Below are 17,820 nucleotides of genomic sequence, written 5' to 3' on the forward strand. Positions count from 1 at the left end.
TGAGAGCGGAGAAACGCGTGGGGCACTTAGGGGAGGAGAGGGACGTGAAAGAAAAACACAATAGTCGTAATGTGCTGGCCTCCGGGAGCGAAGCCTTTCTGTGCTTAGTAACACGATAAGGCGGCTACTGGTAGGGTATTTTATTATGTACCTATTTATGTATGTCGTAAATCTACCCACACTGAGCAAAAGGGACATCCTTGCCCAGCAAAAGGCTAGGCAAGGAGCTCACTTTGTCCTGCGATTAAATCTAAACCAAAGTCTTTGATAACAAGCTCGAGAGCCTACGTGTTGAAGATTATTAAGCCTTTGTTGTGCACCCTTTGGCTGCACCGAACCTAAAGCACCCTTGAGAGATTACCTTCAACCGAAGCTGAACCCTGACAGGGCAGGGTCCTGAAGTAGGTTCGTCACATAAGCGCAAGGTGTCGTTTATGAAGGTGGGGCCTTTGTCTGGTACTCAAGAGAATGTAAAAAAGAAAAACATACAACACCGAGGATTCGCTGGTCGTCACCGACCCAACTACTGATTCGGCTCTCAAAAGCTTATCTTTTGGGGTAGGGGGGGTCAAAAAACAGGGGCTCTCAGGATCCAAAAACGGGTGCCTCTTTTCTCCTGTTAGTGCTGTCCGTTTCAAAAAAAACGGTGAAACTGGCTGTGCCATGCAAACCGTTCTCGCCTATGCAGCAGGTGCAGCCCAGCGGCCAACCAAGCACTGCCATATACTGTGTAGGCACAGCCCCCAAGGCAGACGAGCTGAAAGACACCCTGCCCGGGCCGCTTCGGGGATAGTCAGGGTTGCCGGTCCGGAGAAAGCCCGCGATGAAGCATCCCTCATGGGGAAGCAGCAACGGATCCAAAAACCACCATTGGTTACCTAACCTTTTCAAAGGTGTCTTCAAGAAGGTGACCTTCGGAACCGGCTTCGGATCCGAAGCGCTGTGCGTCTGCCTAGTGATCTGCACAGGCCGTCATTTCCATGGATGGCCCCCAGTTTCCCATCCCGGACCAGATCCGTGGCTAAAAACCATTCAAACAGAGTCGGCGATACGAGATCTCATCGCCTCACTGAATGCATCAAGATGACTGACCCTGTGGGAGACGTTGCGGTCACGGTCTACAAAATACAAAACCAGTCCCGCTAGCAGCGGAGAAAGAAAATTAGAAAAAAAAAAAAAAAAAAAAAAAAAAACAATTGCCTACTTGCCCCTGAACGCCTGAGAGGGCCAGTCTAACTTACTCCCTCTACCTAAATACACCAATCGCAAGATACAGTAAAACGCAACGCACAACAGAAAAGCAAAGACTCCCCTCCGCCAATAGGCCCGTAGTCCACATCCCAGTTCAGTGCCAGAAGGTCTGTGAGTTTCCCCCGGGTTTGTAAAGCCCCCTTCTTAAACAAGCCATGGCTCGATGCGCTTTGGAAACCCCCGCTAGGTGCTTTCCTCTGCGGCGCACAAATAGAACGGAAACTCGAACCTCGGGCGGGCAGAGATCCAAATCATGTGCAGTAGCAATATTCTCAAGGACAGCACCCGACACCACTAGCCATGCTCATCCTCACGCTTGGGACTTTAACAACCTTCAAGGTACAGTCCCAAACTAGGAACCATCACCCTGCTGGCGGCGACGCTGGCCGGCAGCGGGCGCGGTAGAAGACGACGCCGCGAGGCGTTCAGGCAGACGCGTCGTCATGCCACCGCCGGTCCGGGCGCCGGCGGTCGTTCGGGCGGGAGCACCACCGGCAGAAGCGCCGCCTCCTCTGCCACTGGCTGTTCCGCCTCCCCTTCCGCCGGTGGCGGTTCCCCCTCTGCCGCTCGCTGCTGCTCCTCCGCCCCTTCCGCCTTGGGCCGCGGGGGTGCGGGACGGGGTGGTCGACGAGCCCTGGGCTGCGCCGCCCCTCCCACCTGCCGCTCCCCCCCTTCCGCCGGAGGCACCTCCTCTCCCGCTTGCTGCTCCTTCCCTTCCTTGGGCCGCGGCGGCTGTTCCCTGTCGTGCTTGCGAGGCGGTGTTTGTGGCCGTGGAAGATGGTATCACATATGCGGGGAGCACCATCGCCCCGGGAGGGCAAGGGTCGGTAAAACGGTTATATGGAGCCTGATTAGGAGGGGTAACTCCCTTACGGTAGGCTTCCTCTCTGATGTTGATTTGGGCCGCGGTGTAATCTTTCTGGGTGCCGCTCCAGCTGTAGGATGCCTGGCACCATTCAAGCCAGTGAACGAATCGAGTACCGTGGCATGTCTCGGGAAGCTTTTTGACGCAGCCAGCGAGCTCCTTGATCAGTTCTTCTTCGTCGGGGTAGTCCTTCCGGGTACTAGCTTTATCGAAGTTATAGCGGAGGGCGCTAATGTGAAGCGTAACGGCCAGGAGGATACAACGGGTGGTACTCAGAGTTGAGGCAACGCCGCCCTGGCGACGGAACTCGATTGTTCCTCTTTCGGAAAGTGAGCAAAAGTTGGTCGACACGTTCGCTGTCCAGCCTTTCCTAGTCTCCCCGCCTTTCAGTGAATCGAGAAGTTTGGTCTCGGATATAGCCGCAAGCCCATCGATCTTTGCAAAGAGGGGGGCCCACCCTTTGTTAGGGACTCCCATGTATTCGTCCCCTGCGAAAATAGTATTGTTTGGCAAGGCGAATTCATTGCATGCACGGCTTTGCGGTACGAGCCGGGATAGCGCATGCTCCCAGAAGTACGTTCCTTTCGCTATCCTAACAATCTGATCCAGCGTATAGCGGTTTTGTCTGGTTGGGCCGGGCGCTACGTGTACGTGGAAGCTGCAGAACTCGTCGATCCAGAAGTCGAACTTCTCACCAAGTTCATCCCAGACTATGTCGATCGGTAGTTGCCACTCCTTCGATACCGACATGGGTGGCGTATTGATTTTGATCCCCCCTGTACTATTATTAGCATATTGAAACGAAAAAGGCAGTTTCTCGATAGAGTAAGAATGACTCCATACATACACCACTTTCTTGCTTCGGCATCTGGGCCGAGTCGGAGGCAGTCATCTTTCAAGCTGAAGTCCGCCTCGCACCCCCATCCGTTGTCATCGCCCAAAAAGCTGTCGATGATTGCCTTAACAGCCGTAGTAACCCGGCGCTTCTGTACCGCTTTGGGATGAGCATCGACGTTGTTCCAGAGGTCAAAGTCCCAATCCCGAAAATACCAGGGCAGGGAGGAAGGGTTCTTTCTTTTCTGTTTTCTCAGCGCCGCTTCCACGCTGGGTTTGAGCTTGATGTAAACCTCAATCTCGGCGCTGAATAGAGGCCACACGGTTTTGGCGGCTCCGGCGGTTCCGGTATTGCCCGTGCTTGTAGTGTTTCCGGCATTTCCACTGCTTCCGGTATTTCTGGCGTTCCCAGCATTTCCGGGGTTTGCAGTGTTCCCGGTGTTTCTGGAGTTTCCTGCGTTTGCGGTATTTCTGGTGGTTCCGGTGTTTCCGGTGTTTCCAGCATTTCTAGGAGTTCTGGTACTCATTGTCGTAGGTTAGGTACCTAGGTTGATTGGTTGTTGACGGTGTCGAAAAGGTTGAGATGTCTGTAGCTGGCTATTTCTTGATAAAAAGTTAATAGCCAGCGATACGATGCACACTCGATACCTATTTATTACTACCATCAAGGTGGGATAGCTCCACAATCCGTATCCTCTTACTCTTACTAGGTACATGTACCTAGTTCGGGAGATGCTGAAGGCATGCATCCATCTCATGGACGCTGAAACCATGCTGGCCTCGGACTGAAAAGTGAAACTGGAATTCCGCAGGCAACGGGACGCGGTAAAACAAGACCGTGAATTGGTACATGTGCTTCATTCATTGTGTGTATAAACAAAAGCGGCCACCTTCCCCGCGACGACCAGCCCGCCTAAACTAGTGCAGGCCTCCAAAGCCGTCCTGGTTGCCTAGAACGGTTGCAAAAGGGTGCAGACTAAAATCAGCTTCCTGAAAATATGATCGCCAAGACGGGGGCACCTAGCGCGCGATATCGTGGAGGCCTTAAGTGTGAGTCAGGCAACAGTGTCGCAGACTCCAGGTAGCTCTTCGGCGCCGCACAACATGGGATGCGAGGACGATGCGGCGTATGAGTTCTCGTATTGATTAGGTACCTAGGTTCATGCCGTGTTTTATGCCACCCGTTGCAGCGGTCCGGAGAAAGCCTGCGATGGTCTTTGCTTATCCTGAGAGTTTGATGCCACACGTGACCCTACTCGTCCGAGGTGGTCCACCACTCGCCGCTCACTTCTGAGGGAGGTCGAGGCGGGTTGGTCTGAAGGAAGTTGGGAAACAATTAATTATATATATTGCTGTGCCCTGGAGGAAGCTCTCGAGGGCCAAGATTCCATAGACTTCCGGAACATTACGCTGTACTGTACGCTTAAGGTATTCTACGGCGATGACCCTGTGCTAAAGGAGAATAAGGTGGACTACGGTATCTTCCTCCAGCCTGTACTAGGAGGCAACGGGCGGTTATCAAAGATAATCCTGTCGGGAACGGCCTTAATACCTTCCGCGCTTCCTTTAACCCGGTCTATAGAGGAGTGGGACGAGACTGGGAACCTTAACGAGCATATGGTGGAGATATAGGCGCTTGACAAGTGTAAGTGCCTTTACGGCTCGGTTACTGTAAATACTATCTGGGATCTTGCGGCTATATAATAACTTTCTTCCAGTATTGGCCTGGTATTTACGGCTTTTATAAGGTGTGAACCTCTACTCAAGATTATCTCGGATAATTATATTATTGATACGGGACACTGCATCGATTGCAAATAGTAGAAAAAAAGGTCGAAGAAAGAGTTGTCTTTTTTAAAGGTGCAAGGCGCCTCACAGACTATTTGCAGAGGACCAAAGTGGGGCGGCCTGGCACGGACTATCTCTAAGTAACTTCATCACACAATGGGGATTCTTGCATCAATTATTATTCATACTCCGCTATGCCCTAGGGCGTGCCGGACCCTCAGCTATTTAGTGTACAGGAAAACCGTGCCCTCCCGGGCCGGGTGAAAAACCCATACCAACAATCAAGGAGCGATGCGTTTTAGTGAGCCCACATATACAAAGAGAGGAGGCCTCCTGGCCTCCGAACGGGGGCGCTTCAGGCCGCCGCTTCCAGCTTGAGCCTCCTGGCTAAGTTGTACATCGGCAGCTTCCCCGAGTCCATCAGCCAGTCGAGAAGTCTCCTCGCGAGCCGTGCAGTCGTGGGATTGATGCCGTGTAGAACAGAGTAAAAGTCCCGTCGTGTCCGAATTCCAGTTCTCTCCCATCTTCTAGTCAACGGTGGGGCCAAACACCACACTACCAGGTGTTCGGCAGTCTCTCGTCCCTCGCCACACTCGCAGGCAGGAGTCAGAACCTCCGGGACTCCCCGTGTAAACAAGAAGTCCCGTAAGCCTATTGCTCCCGTCCGGATTTGAATCAGCAGTGAGCTCTTCGCCTTGCTGAGACCGTCGTGCCTCCGTAGGGTATCGTTCCGGAATAGCGTCTCCCGCTGGATGCGAGTATATTGCCGTCCGGTGAGAAGGCTACTGTGGTGACCGAGTTGCTATGCCCCTCGAGCGTCTGCCGGTGTGTGCTGGTTGCTATATCCCAGAGCCGGATCGTCTGATCGACTGAAGCCGACGCGAGTATATTGCCGTCCGGCGAGAATACTACTGCGGTGACCCAGAGGCTATGCCCCTCGAGCGTCTGCCGGTACGCGCCCGTTGCTATATCCCAGAGCCGGATCGTTGTATCGGCCGAAGCCGATACAAGCGTGTTACCATCCGGCGAGAATGCTACTATGCTAACCAAGCAGTTATACCCCTCGAGTGTCTGCCGGTACGCGCCCCAGTGGTCTCTAATACCAGCGGTTATTTCGATAAAAGGCAACCTTTCCTTCCAATACCGATTTCTGATCTCGCTCAAAGTTGGGCTAAATACGAGCGCGGAGCCGTATATCTGTAAGGGTGCCCGTTCTATAATCGATCTGTGGCTAAATACAAACTTCTCTGCGTCTTTCAACAACTCAAGATAAGGGTTAATGTCCGGTTGTAACTGACTGGATTTAGTAACCTGGCAATAACACGGCACTACCAACATACCTAAGCAGTTTATAGAATCTTTCTTATCGAGAGTAGCCCACTCGAAAGTTCCCGCATAAGAGACAAACTCTCAAGCCAGCGGAGGAAGCATTCTTTCAGGAATCCAAACACCTTTCCGTCGTCTGTCAGTTCTTCTAGGAACCCGGAGTTGTCGCTGTTTAGGGAGCAGAGATGGTCGGCCCAGAAGACACAAGAGTATCGTATTGGAGCCAGCGGATCGGGATTAGGGGGCGTTATATTCTCCGGTTTAAAGCCGAGGTCGAGGTTGTACATATTGCGTCTTAGTATTAAGGACATCGCATCAATCGAGCGGCTGGCGATCTCGGTATACCCTTGAGCGGGACCAGCTGGCTGAAGTCTAGACTGGTAATTCTTCTCCAGGTAGTCCTTGGCCGATTGGTGAATCAGGTGAACAGTGTCCCCTGTGATTTTGAGAAAGAAGCCGCATCTATCCACAATTGTCCGCGAATCAACCATCGCTAACAAACCTGCAACCACAACAAGCTCTGAAAGAGACAGAGGGCGGTACGCGAGGAATGTGGCTACTAGCACATCCTTGCAACGTTGCCGATTCCGTTCGTTCCCTTCATCAATCTTGGTCATCATATAGCCGTATAAATCTGCTAAGCCGGGGGGGATCTTCTGGACGGCCTCAACAGCATCCCAGCCGTCCACCAAACCGAGTTCTTTGAACAGGAGAGCCACCCAGAGGAAGGTGTTTTCAGCTCGTTGGCGGACTTCATGAGCGACCTCAGCCAAAACACTGTCATTGTATCCTTTTCTGCACCTGAGGGTGATGAGCTTATGATCAATGAATGTGTTGACAGGATCTTTCAGACGTTGGGTATCCAGCTCGACAAGGGATTTGGAAGCGTCTGCGGAGTTGGTGCCCGGATCTTTGAGCTCAGCAAGAAGGTCTACTTCCGGACGGCTAGAGAGCAGCCATCTCACCTTCTGGGACAGGTTGAGAGAAGTTGAAATGAGATGGATGAGGTCCGGCCGCCCCTGCGCGCACTCATCAAGCGCATCGACCGCGAGGTACACAGGTGACAACTTAGGATCCTTCAACATATTCCGAAACGCCTCGGACAGGGCGATAAAGGCATTTTGGTCCCTGAAGAGATCGGCGCCTGACTCTTTGTACTTCTGAAGTAGATGGGATATGAGGTATGGCTGCTGAAGAAGAAGCCAGATCAAAGACCTGAGGACGGCGGTGGCGTTGTTCAAGGCTGTATCTGTACCTTGGCAGAAGAAGAAGGAAAGTGCTGGTGATAGGGCAACAGGCTGATGAGAGAGTTGGCGAATGAGGCCGATTATGAGCATTGTCTTTCCCGTGCCGGCGTGTCCTTTTATCCAGAGTAATCGACGTAGCGGACGATCGGATCCGCTATCGTCCCAGTTTGTGAACGCTTCGTACTCCGGGGTGCGAAGGATCCACTTGTACGCGTCATCGAGCAGCTCATCCTTACTCTTCTCGATCCGCTCCATGTCGTGTTGCGGATCAACGACGCGGAGATCTTTGCGGCACGCTGACTCGATATCATCCCTATGGGCGTCCTTCTGCAGCGAGATGAAGTCTTGAAGGGTCTGATGGACGTTGCCGAGCCGTGCTTCTATCCCCTTAGTGCAATTGACGAGATTTCCTAGGAAAGTCCTTGTCTGTTCTTTGGAAAACTGGGCGGTATCGTTTTAGACGATGGCTTCTGCGTCTGTAACGCCTTTCAGATCGCCGTCCCAATCATCCAAATTCAGCATCACGCGAAGAAAGACGAGCTTGTGGTTGCGATAGTAAGAACAAACACTCTTCATCTGGTACAGGAGAAGAGCCTTATAGAGCTCAACGACTATCCCCTCTAGCTGATGCAAGACTGCCTGTACGTTGCAGTCGCCGGTAATGATATTCTTGTTCAGGAGATGTTCGGCGAGGGCGCAGTACCAGTTCATTCGGGAGATGACATGGGTAATACCAGCGAGGTTGGATTTCGTCGCTTGCGCAGGATTCCGGAGCATCTAGAGGCATATTAGCAGAGCCAAGCACAAAGGGGTATTCGAAGAATACCTGCTTACTTATAGCCCAACGCAAACACCGGCCCACGGAAGCGCAGCCTACGGTACGCTTTGGACAGCCAGGTCAATTATTCCCTTGACCGACAGGACGATATCGGTAACGTCGCCTACTCCGTTCGTAATCTTAGACACTCTGGAAATTTTTGCCCGGCCTTCCTCTACTAGCCTCCTTATATATATCTGTTGTTTAGTCGGGTCATAGAACTCGGCCGAGATGTTCGTATCAGAGGCAACACCTAGGTTGGCTCCGAGAACTGTTTCCAATGTTTTCAGGTATAATATGACAAGCTCTGCATTGTCCGTCTCAAGACTGTCGTACGCAGCGTTCCACAGTCTCTCGGATACAGAAAGGGTAGGGGTCAGTTGCTCTATAGATTCGGTCGGCGATAGTTTGGGTACGGGTTCGGCGGGCAGAGCAGGAGGTAGTGCTTGCGATATCGCGGGTGGTTGGTGATCATTGGGGACTCTTGTATCTGTGCGGGGTTGGTCGGCCTTCGCCGCTACAGCAGACGGGGAGGCAGACGGAGCCGGCGAGGTTGCACGAAGACACCTGAAGGGCTCCTTCCACCACTTCTTCCGCGATTTCGGCTTGTATTCAGCAGACATGGTCCCGATGAGGATTCTTGTCGAGAAAGAAGAGAAACTATGCAACAGTAAAACAATGTGAAGTTAATAGCTGTATTTCGCGCGGTTATTGCGGGGCGGAGCTGAAAGATGCGGTGAGGCTGGCCTGTTGGTTGTCGGCCGTCCAAAAGAAAGCTGTGGCGGTGCTATTGACGAATGGCAGTAGAGCAACTCCGTACTTAATACTTTCTCTTCATTTGCGAGACAAACGGCGCAAAGTCTTCTAACGGTCACTGTGAAGCCAGCGCTCCACGGCCATATCGGGGAGTATCAGCGACACAGTCTTGTGATCCTAATTCTATGCACCAAGGCCCGCGAGTGGAGCAACCAACGAAGGAGCACGCATGCCTTTTCCACCCTGCTATCCGGTTGGGAGAGTGTGGGCCCGACGCGGCGCGCCCCGTCCCGCGCTTGTTGCTGTCGCAGTTCCCGAAAAGATCAGATGTGGTCGTTCCCGATCATGTCAGCAGGTCGTTCCGATGAAGACCTCGGATCGGATCGATGCGCCGCACCCCACAGTGGGGCTACTGCGCCGCTGGGCCGCTGCAAGGGCCGGAAAGACCCGCTAAGCGCGTGGAACGCCAAAAAGTCGGAATGAGAGACTTTTAGTCTCCAAAAAAGAACAGACAACACCAGGATTCGCTGGTCACCGACCCAACTGCTAAAATAACTCTCACGAGGTTAACGAGGGGAGAGCGGACGGGATCCCGTGCTTTCTCGTGGATATGGTCATATATGATAGCCGAATGAGAGAGAGTCGTTTACGAGCTATCGTTTCATCGTGTAGATTTGTCGTATCTTAAAAATTGGTTTCTGCGCGATGATTCTGGGATGGCTGGTGCGATTGCCAATGGTGATGCGAATTGGTTGTTTTGTTTTGATGGTGGGGAGCTTGTTTGGCGGGGCATGAAGCCGACGTCATTGCAGGCTTTGGGCTCCTGGGTGAACAAGAAGTCTGAGCGCGGGCTTTGATCAACCAACAACAGTGGGTCCCGCGAAGTAAACTCACGAACACGGCGTGCTTTCGGGAATTTTATAAATTTAACACATACACATTTATGGCAATGGTAAATTAGCATTGTTGATGGAGGTCTGGCGATATGTCCCAGTTTTTGGGTTGTGTTGAGTGTTTCTGGTGGATGGAGCATGTTGCCCCAGTCCCTCTGCAGGAAGTCGCGAGCTGGTTCCTGCTGCAACGAACACCCTGCCTCACCATCTGCTACCACCAAGCCCAAATACGCTGTGTATCATAGTGGCATTTCTGTTCTTCCTCCGTGGCGGAAAACCCAATAATCCCACGACCCCCGTTACCCTCAACTACTCGACACATATCGGTTTCTGACTAAAGCACAGGGATGGAGCTGAACTCTGGCGACGATCTCATCTCGCTCAAAGAGTCAATACAAGGCCACTGCTCATCATCGATAGAAAGCCCGCCCTCGATCATTGACGCAGACCAATACGCAAGATGCAACGGGCTGACAATCGATAGTCTCTTCCTTGACTGGCAGCAATTGGTCGAGACTGACCAAGCCATTAACTCCACAATCCCTGACCTTCAAGCGCGAGACTTGATTGAAGCTCCTCGGCTCCAGGAATGTATCTTTCGTGTCATCATACCAACCACGGAACAATGGCAATTGTCGGTCGCATCTCTTCAAATCCTCCAGCAGGGCTGCGGAAGATGCAAGGAGGATGAGCTGGTAGAGTGGGTTTCACAACAGTGCTTCAGCGACACACGGAGATGGAAAAGCCTAAAGTTGGAAACCCCAGCACTTCGCAGTGACCACGGTACAGATTGTCGCCGGCTTGCAAGACGAGTGAATACCTTCTTGAAGGAAGTATTGCCAGACCACCGCTTACCGCTTCACCCGGCTGACATTGCCCGCGGTGAAGGTGTCGAGTTCCCCGAGAGCCTGTTCCAAAGGGATGTGGAGATAATGATGGCCATTGAACAAGAGACACTAGAGGTAACCAAAGACACACTCGTGTACTTGATGCAGAGTTTGAAATCGAACTTGACGAGCAAGGACCAGTGGGACCTTTTTTGGACACACGCTCCCGACCCAAGGGTAAGAGAAGTCCAGGATACACAAGTTGAAGGCCCACAGCTAATTGAGGGCATAGATGGGGGCCCGGGAGCACCTAACGCCCCCGCTGAGTCCCATGGCGGTCGCATATCCGGGGCACTTCGTCCCTGAAGATGAGATTTGTGAATTACCGCAGCCTTGTGACCCCATCTCAAGGCTTAGTGAAGACATTGCAGCTGCCGAACGAAAATTATTCGAGGCCGAGTTCGAATTCTGGGCTGACGCCTTGGAAAATAACGACTCCCCCGGAAGATACGACGATATTGACGTGTCGGAAATGATTAAAGCAGGAGAGTTCCGGCCGCCCATCCCACCATCATCTTCACAACCAGTCCCACGAGGTCTTAAAGTGGACGTTCCTTTGCTTGTCTGCAGCGATGATGACCTCAACAACGTCTTGGAGCCTGAGAGAGCTCTCAAGCCCGACGACTTGGTAGAGGCAAAGGAGCTGATAGCGAGCAGCGATACGCTCTCTGGTTCAGATGGCCCGACGGGTCAACTCGTGACGGCTTTTCAGAAAAGCGCAATCACCGTGATGAGGCATGCGGAACAGGAAAAGCTTCAGCCGCTCGACGCCACTACCAGAGTTCCCGTCCCGGTTTTGGACTTCAGCATCCCTGTCCCTGAATGGGAACAGCGCCTCTGGGAAGACAAAACAATGTTTCAGTTCCTCCGCGAGAACACCAACGTCAACTGGCAGAGCCCCAAGTGGCCACAGAACAGAACTGCCGAGCAAAATATGGTGTGGGTGCCACTGCCCAATATAAAAGAGAAGAAGTTGATGTCAGATCGCATCGAAGTCGAGACCGAAGCGCTCGAGCCTTTTCTGAAGAGGGGCCGAGATTGCGATATTCTTACTAGTGTTGACTATGCCTACAAAGAACCGGGCCCGGTGGTTCTCCGAATAGGGGAAGAGGGGGAGGATGACGACGAAGAGTGCTTGGCGCCGTTCCATTTGTCCGCGCAAACGCCAACAACTACTTCCCAAGGTCATGATCGGGGAGAGCCAGCGTCACCTTCTGAAGGGCCGGTGCCAACGCTGCAACACACTCCGCGCGTCAAGGCAGTTGCCACCGCCCCGCCTCCCGCAGACTTGACGTCGCTCTTGAGTGGAAGGAAGCGCTCCATTGACGAAACCCTTCATAGGCGGCAGTCCAGCGTGGGCAGAGACGGCCCGGTCGCAGACGCCTCAGATATATCCGCAACGGGCATCATCGACACGTCCTTGATACCGTCGACGAATGTGTTACGGGGTTTCATGAGCGAATACACGGACTTTGCACCGCTCGTAGACAACTTCCTCGAGATGAACTTCCCGAAGAAGCTAAAGCTTACCCACAGCTCCTTTTCCAACCCACCAGATACCACACCATCTTCATCTCGGTCAAAGGCGGAAGAGGCAGCCAAGCTGATGCCCCCTCCTCCCAAGCCCATCCCCGCCCTCGCTCCACCCATCAACCGCCCTCAAAGCGCCCTCCGGGTCGTCATATCCACCACCGTCTCCAAGCCCCTGACCCAACACCTCCAGACCCTCCTCCCCACCATCGAACTGATCCCCCGCGACTACAACAAACACCGCCCAACGGGCTGGATCCCAGGCGCGCGGTCCCCAAACCTCGACGAAGCGGACATCGTCGCCTCGCCAGCCACCGGCATCCTGCTCACAACGATGGTCCAGCTCCGGCAGCGGGCGTTACCGGGCCGGGCAGCGCCACCACCCGTGGGCAACAACAACAACAACGCCAACGCCAACAACAGCGCACCCACAACCAGCTTCTGCCGCGTAGTGAGCAACGTGGCGGTGCGGCACGAGCGCGTGGTGGTGCTCGTGTCGGAGGGCAACAGACACAGCGAGACGGCGGGCCCGCTGTCGCCGTCGGACGCGCGGGCGCTGGCCGAGTTCCAGGGGTTTGCGGCGGGACTGGCGGCGACGACGGCCGAGGTGCGCGTGGTCTATGTCGGCGGCGGGGTGGAGACGCTGGCGAGGTGGGTGGCGGCTGTGGTTTGTGAGTGTGTGAGCGGGGAAGCGGAGGGGGTGCGGGAGATGTTGCTGCCGGTAGAAACGTTCTGGGAGGTGTTTCTACGGCGGGCGGGGATGAATGTCTTTGCGGCGCAGGTGGTGCTGGGGACCCTGAAGGTGCCAGACGGGAGGCCGGCTGTTGGGGGTGGGGATGGGCAGGTGTTTGGGCTGCCGTGTTTTGTGACGATGGCAAGGGAGCGGAGGGTTGAGCTGTTTGGGGAGCTGTTGGGTGGTCGGAGGGTGCTCGACCGTGTGAGTGACGTGCTTGACGAGCCTTGGGGGCAGAGGGTAGTTGATGAATGCGGTTCTGATTTTAGGGTGGCGCCCGCGTGGGGAGGGTTTTAATGTGCCGACTCGATTGCTGATTCCGCGGTAGGACCGCACGACAGTTGCATGTTGGAAACAATTGCTTCTCTGGGGAGAAACGTTGCTCTGGAAATCCTGATGGGTAGCTGTAAGCATTTAGTACCAAGCCTAAATGTTTGTTCGGTCTCGACTTACTGATCGTACAAGATACCGGAATAAGCGGAAGTAGGGAGATATTTGTGTTTTGCTACGTGACTGCCGTCATGTTTCGGCATCACCGCCCACATCATTGTCCCTCTCGACCTGAGGCGAGTTGCCTGGGCCCAGACTCCAAACTTTGAGGCTGGTCTCCTCAACCACAATTTTGGATTTCGAGTTGCCGCGTCGTGTTGCGCCCGCTCCAGCATCGGAACAGTCGGAGCTGTCAGAACTCTCGTCCTCATCCCTATCGACAAACGTCCATGCTCCAGAGCAGGTCGCCACAACCGACCCGCTCATGTGCATCGCCGTAGCTCCAACCGCCGAGCCGTGGGCCTTCCAGTCCCAAGATGGCTGAACAGCGCCCTCCTGATTCCCCACCCCCTCCCAAACAACCACACCTCCATTCTTCGTCCCCGCCCACACCTCAAACCCTCCCATACTCTCAGTCCCCGAAAACACATCACAGCTCAGCCGCTGATTCGTAGTCCCATCCCTACCCTCAAGCGTCCCCAGCAACCGGTGCGTCCCCCGCAGGTCATACACCAGCAGTCCCGTCGCCCCGCGCTCATTCACCACCAAATACCGCCCGCACGGCGACCAAGCCGTCTGCATGACCCCGCGCCCCCCAATCCCGGCCTCCCTCGCCGCGCCCGCGGCACTCCACGTCGCAACACACTCCCCACTCCGCACAAGATCGTACAGCCCCAGATTCCGCGTCCTCGTCCCCGCCGCCAACAGACCCCACCCACCACCACCACCACCATCACCCCCATCCACCCCCGCCACGGACATCGGCTGCGCCGCCAGCGCCGAGACCACGCCGCGCATACCGACGCCGCCGCCCTTGGCGAGGTGGCGCGTGGAGGGGATGGTGGGGATGGAGAGCAGGGGGTTGGGGTCAAGGGCGTCGGGCCGCGAGAGGTCGAAGAGTGCGATGCGGTTCGTGGTGCCGGCGATGAAGTGCGTGCCGGGGGCGGGCCAGGTCAGGGAGGCGATGGGGAGGTAGGCTTCCGTTTCGTGCTTGATGAGGCGGAAGGAGGCGAGGGGGGGTGGTTGGGTGCGGGTGGGGGGTGGTGGTGGTGGTGGTGGTGGTGGTGATGGGGTGTCGTGGGTACTGTCGTCGGCTGGGGAGGGTGAGGTTGGTGATGGTGATGGGGGGAAGGCGTGGTGGAGGTGGATTGGGTGGTCGGTGCTGGCTGTGAGGAGGGTCTGGGTGGAGGGGTGTTCTAGGGCAAAGTAAGGACATGGAGCAATGGCGCTGGACGGTTCGGGCAGGGCGAGGGTGCTGTGGGCGATGAGCTCTACGGGAGATTCGCGTGGCTGGAGGAGGGTCTCGGGGAGGACGAAAGTACATATCCGACTGGAAAAGGAGGAGGTGAAGAGGGTTGTGCCGTCAGCGGACCTGTGTATCATGAGTGAGTCGTGAGAACTGAGTAGAATTGGATGGGAGATGGGGCGTACCATTGGACACTCTTGAAGAAAGCATCGTGGCTGTGAGCTTTATGTTTGGGAGGTATAGACCCATTGGGGTTGCCTGTAATAGCCTTGAGGTTGACCGAGGGTGGTTCCATATTGGTGGTGAATTATTAGGGGTTTAAGTTGCCTTTGAAACCTCCTTTAAGTTTGGTTTGTGAGGAATTCTCTCGTATAATGTGCTTCGGACTTTTTGATATTTGCTAAATAAATTGTAGTTAAGTCAAGATTAACAACATGGAACCCACTTCACCTCTCAAGATCGACAAATTCCCCGTCAGGCCCCACCCAACGGCAGACAAAAAGTGGACCTGTCCCCTAAGGCCCCACTTGCCAGCAGGAGCTCGCCTGCAGTTGCAGCTGCAGCTCGGCAGCTCGCCCTCTTCAACCCAACAACGCGTGGAGCCAAGCATCTCGACAACCGTCTCCATCACCTCTTGGGTTTCTCTCCCAACAAGCCTCCCAATTACTCGTTCAGGAGGGGTTCCATCTGATCTTTCGTCGCAAAACTACGTTCTCGAACTCGGACGAAACTGGAAACCCACTCAAGTTGCCCAAGATGGATGCCTGGATTGGCGAGGACCGCTGCGAGGAGCTTCGCGATCTGAGCGTTGTTAACCTCATCGTTTCAATGTACGGCCGGCTCGGGAAGCCCCGTGGTCTACTTGCTGAATGTTTTATAGCGTTATCGTCATCGGCATGCTCATCAGCTATCTCCCCCAACATTTCCGCATCATCAAGCGCCGCACCTCCGAGGGCATTTCGCCTTGGTTTGTCCTGCTCGGCACCACCTCTGGGACTTCGGCCTTTGCGAATATCCTGCTTCTTCCCAAGTCTCGCCAGGACGTAGCCTGCTGCAAAGAACTCGAGACATTCCATTGCGTTGCTGGTCTACTCGGTATCGCCCAGCTTGGCGTGCAGTGGATCTGCTTCGCGTTCATGTGGGTACCTTGATGGCTGGGGAAGAGAACCGCAACTAACAACCATCTGCGTAGTTTCGTCCTATTTCTCGTCTTTTTTCGTTACCACTCCGCCGACGATGTCGAAAATGAAGAGGTTGATGATGAGGCGCATCCGAGATGGCAGACCGCATTGTTGGTGGCGTCTTTGACCTTGCTCCATGGCCTTGCTGTCATCGTCGTCACCGGGGTGCTATCTACCACGGCCAAGCAACATCTGCCAACATGGGCCAATGTGCTCGGCGTGATGGCGGCTCTCCTCGCAGCCGTCCAGTACATCCCTCAGATTTGGACTACATACCATCTCAAGCATGTGGGCAGCCTCAGCATTCCCATGATGTGCATCCAAACACCCGGCGGGTTTGTTTTTGCAGCTAGCCTGTTCGCCCGACTCGGCTGGGCTGGCTGGAGTTCGTGGGGTATATTTGTCCTCACCGCCACAATGCAGGGCGCTCTCCTGTCTCTGGCCATTTACTACGAGATCCAAGCCAACGCTAACGGCACCAACACCTCGAAGTCGCCGTCGCCGCTCTTGGGTCGGTCGCATCATGGTAACGGTTTCGATGATGAGGTCCACGCGAATGGATCATCCAATGGGCGATCTGACTTGCAGGCTACTGAAGACCAGGACCTCGATCTTGCGGCTGACACCACGCCGCTGCTTCATGCTAGTCGGACCGGCGATTCTCAGCGGAACTACGACACCAACCGGGATTAGGTGAACCGGGGGGATATACCGTTCCGAGGAGCACGGCCAATATTGGGATTTTTGGTCTCGTCCGGTTCCTGGCCCATCTGATGAACTTTCAGTGGCAATATTCGGCCTGGGAGTCGGTTTTCGTGCTCGACCTCTTTAGCATGGCTATTTACATTGACAGGACTGTTTGAGAGATAAGCTTAGGGGTTGCGCGATAGTATAGCGAGCTTAGCAGGACATCTTAGAGGAACATTAGCATCGTAAGTATTGCAGAGCCCATATGTACATTTTGCGAGTTCATGCGCGGCTGACTCGTGGGGCAAGGGTATACAGGAGCGAGGTCGAATTTGTCACAACTTCAAAGAGGATGTTGAACTCCCCGATATACGGCTTTTGTTGGCGCCGCCTGACTCGTCAAGCGTTGAATCGTGCAACTAATTCTCCATCATAAATCGCCGCAAACTCCCGTTTCGTTGACGTCTTCTTTGAGTTGTTCGGTTCTGCCATGCCCCTTGGTTACACCATCGGGATTTGCGCCACAGCCTGCCTGGTCCTTGCCGACCTCCAGGGGACACCCTTATCATGCATCGGATCTTTTCTGGGGAAGCCTGCCTGGGCGGGCCGGCAGTGGTGAGAAATCGTGTGTCAAAGTGCCTTGGCGGCGGCCACGACGGCGCACGGGCGTTGCTCAACACCATGCACGACGAAAATATTGTAACTTCGCTCGGTTTCCCGGCAAGATTCGGCCTCAAGAACGCTTGGTCGGTTCCTACAGGTCCCTAAAAGCGCGACCAGACGTCGTGTTGTTGCCGGCCCGCCGCCTCCCTTTCTAGGAGACCGATTCTTAGGCAAAAGTCCTCCGGTCAATCTGCCTCATTCCATTGAACGGCAACAAACTTCAAACACCACTGGGTAATTTTCAGCCGCTAACGGCAGCGGGAGCGTCGGGCTTTTTTCTATCTACAATATCCCGGCTGCTGGTTGTTGTTTGGAGGGGCTTCGGTTCCGGAAAGGTTGCAACCCATGGCAGTGATCTCCACGCTGGAACACGACGCACCCTCGCCGTCTTATGCAACCGTTTACCCGCCACACACGATATGCTCCGCGGGCGCTCGCTGCCCTCGCCCAGCCACACGCCTAACAAAATTGTTCGTTTTCGGGGGCGCATCTCAAACCGCATCGTGCGGCTCCTCGCAAGCACCAGTCGATCACGCCCACCGTGCTGCGAGACGATGTGTCGGGTAATATGCGCCAGTCAGTGTCCGGGCCTGTGAAAGTAAGTGCGAACTTCTTATAATGGCATCT

The 17,820-nt window shown here is 54.6% G+C and overlaps 5 protein-coding genes across 5 annotated transcripts; 2 read left to right on the top strand and 3 right to left on the bottom strand.

Moving 5' to 3' along the window:
• Nucleotides 1-1,603: 1,603 nt before the first annotated feature.
• On the bottom strand, nucleotides 1,604-3,477 carry CHGG_04195 (uncharacterized protein; the record flags this gene model as incomplete). Its single annotated transcript, XM_001223408.1, has 2 exons — nucleotides 1,604-2,892; nucleotides 2,964-3,477. The coding sequence occupies 2 exons, from the start codon at nucleotides 3,475-3,477 to the stop codon at nucleotides 1,604-1,606; spliced, it is 1,803 nt and encodes a 600-aa protein (XP_001223409.1).
• Nucleotides 3,478-5,413: 1,936 nt separating this feature from the next.
• CHGG_04196 (uncharacterized protein) lies at nucleotides 5,414-8,088 on the bottom strand (the record flags this gene model as incomplete). Its single annotated transcript, XM_001223409.1, has 4 exons — nucleotides 5,414-5,935; nucleotides 6,190-6,500; nucleotides 6,567-7,752; nucleotides 7,957-8,088. The coding sequence occupies 4 exons, from the start codon at nucleotides 8,086-8,088 to the stop codon at nucleotides 5,414-5,416; spliced, it is 2,151 nt and encodes a 716-aa protein (XP_001223410.1).
• A 2,808-nt stretch (nucleotides 8,089-10,896) lies between these two features.
• On the top strand, nucleotides 10,897-13,224 carry CHGG_04197 (uncharacterized protein; the record flags this gene model as incomplete). Its single annotated transcript, XM_001223410.1, has 1 exon — nucleotides 10,897-13,224. One exon carries the CDS (start codon nucleotides 10,897-10,899, stop codon nucleotides 13,222-13,224), a length of 2,328 nt encoding a protein of 775 aa, XP_001223411.1.
• A 222-nt stretch (nucleotides 13,225-13,446) lies between these two features.
• Nucleotides 13,447-14,957, bottom strand: CHGG_04198 (uncharacterized protein; the record flags this gene model as incomplete). Its single annotated transcript, XM_001223411.1, has 2 exons — nucleotides 13,447-14,788; nucleotides 14,848-14,957. 2 exons carry the CDS (start codon nucleotides 14,955-14,957, stop codon nucleotides 13,447-13,449), a joined length of 1,452 nt encoding a protein of 483 aa, XP_001223412.1.
• Nucleotides 14,958-15,418: 461 nt separating this feature from the next.
• CHGG_04199 (uncharacterized protein) lies at nucleotides 15,419-16,536 on the top strand (the record flags this gene model as incomplete). Its single annotated transcript, XM_001223412.1, has 3 exons — nucleotides 15,419-15,492; nucleotides 15,543-15,800; nucleotides 15,855-16,536. 3 exons carry the CDS (start codon nucleotides 15,419-15,421, stop codon nucleotides 16,534-16,536), a joined length of 1,014 nt encoding a protein of 337 aa, XP_001223413.1.
• Nucleotides 16,537-17,820: the final 1,284 nt, after the last annotated feature.

The sequence above is a fragment of the Chaetomium globosum genome, genomic scaffold (genome assembly GCF_000143365.1).
Source record: "Chaetomium globosum CBS 148.51 scaffold_4 genomic scaffold, whole genome shotgun sequence".
In the NCBI taxonomy this organism is placed as follows: Eukaryota; Fungi; Ascomycota; class Sordariomycetes; order Sordariales; family Chaetomiaceae; genus Chaetomium; species Chaetomium globosum.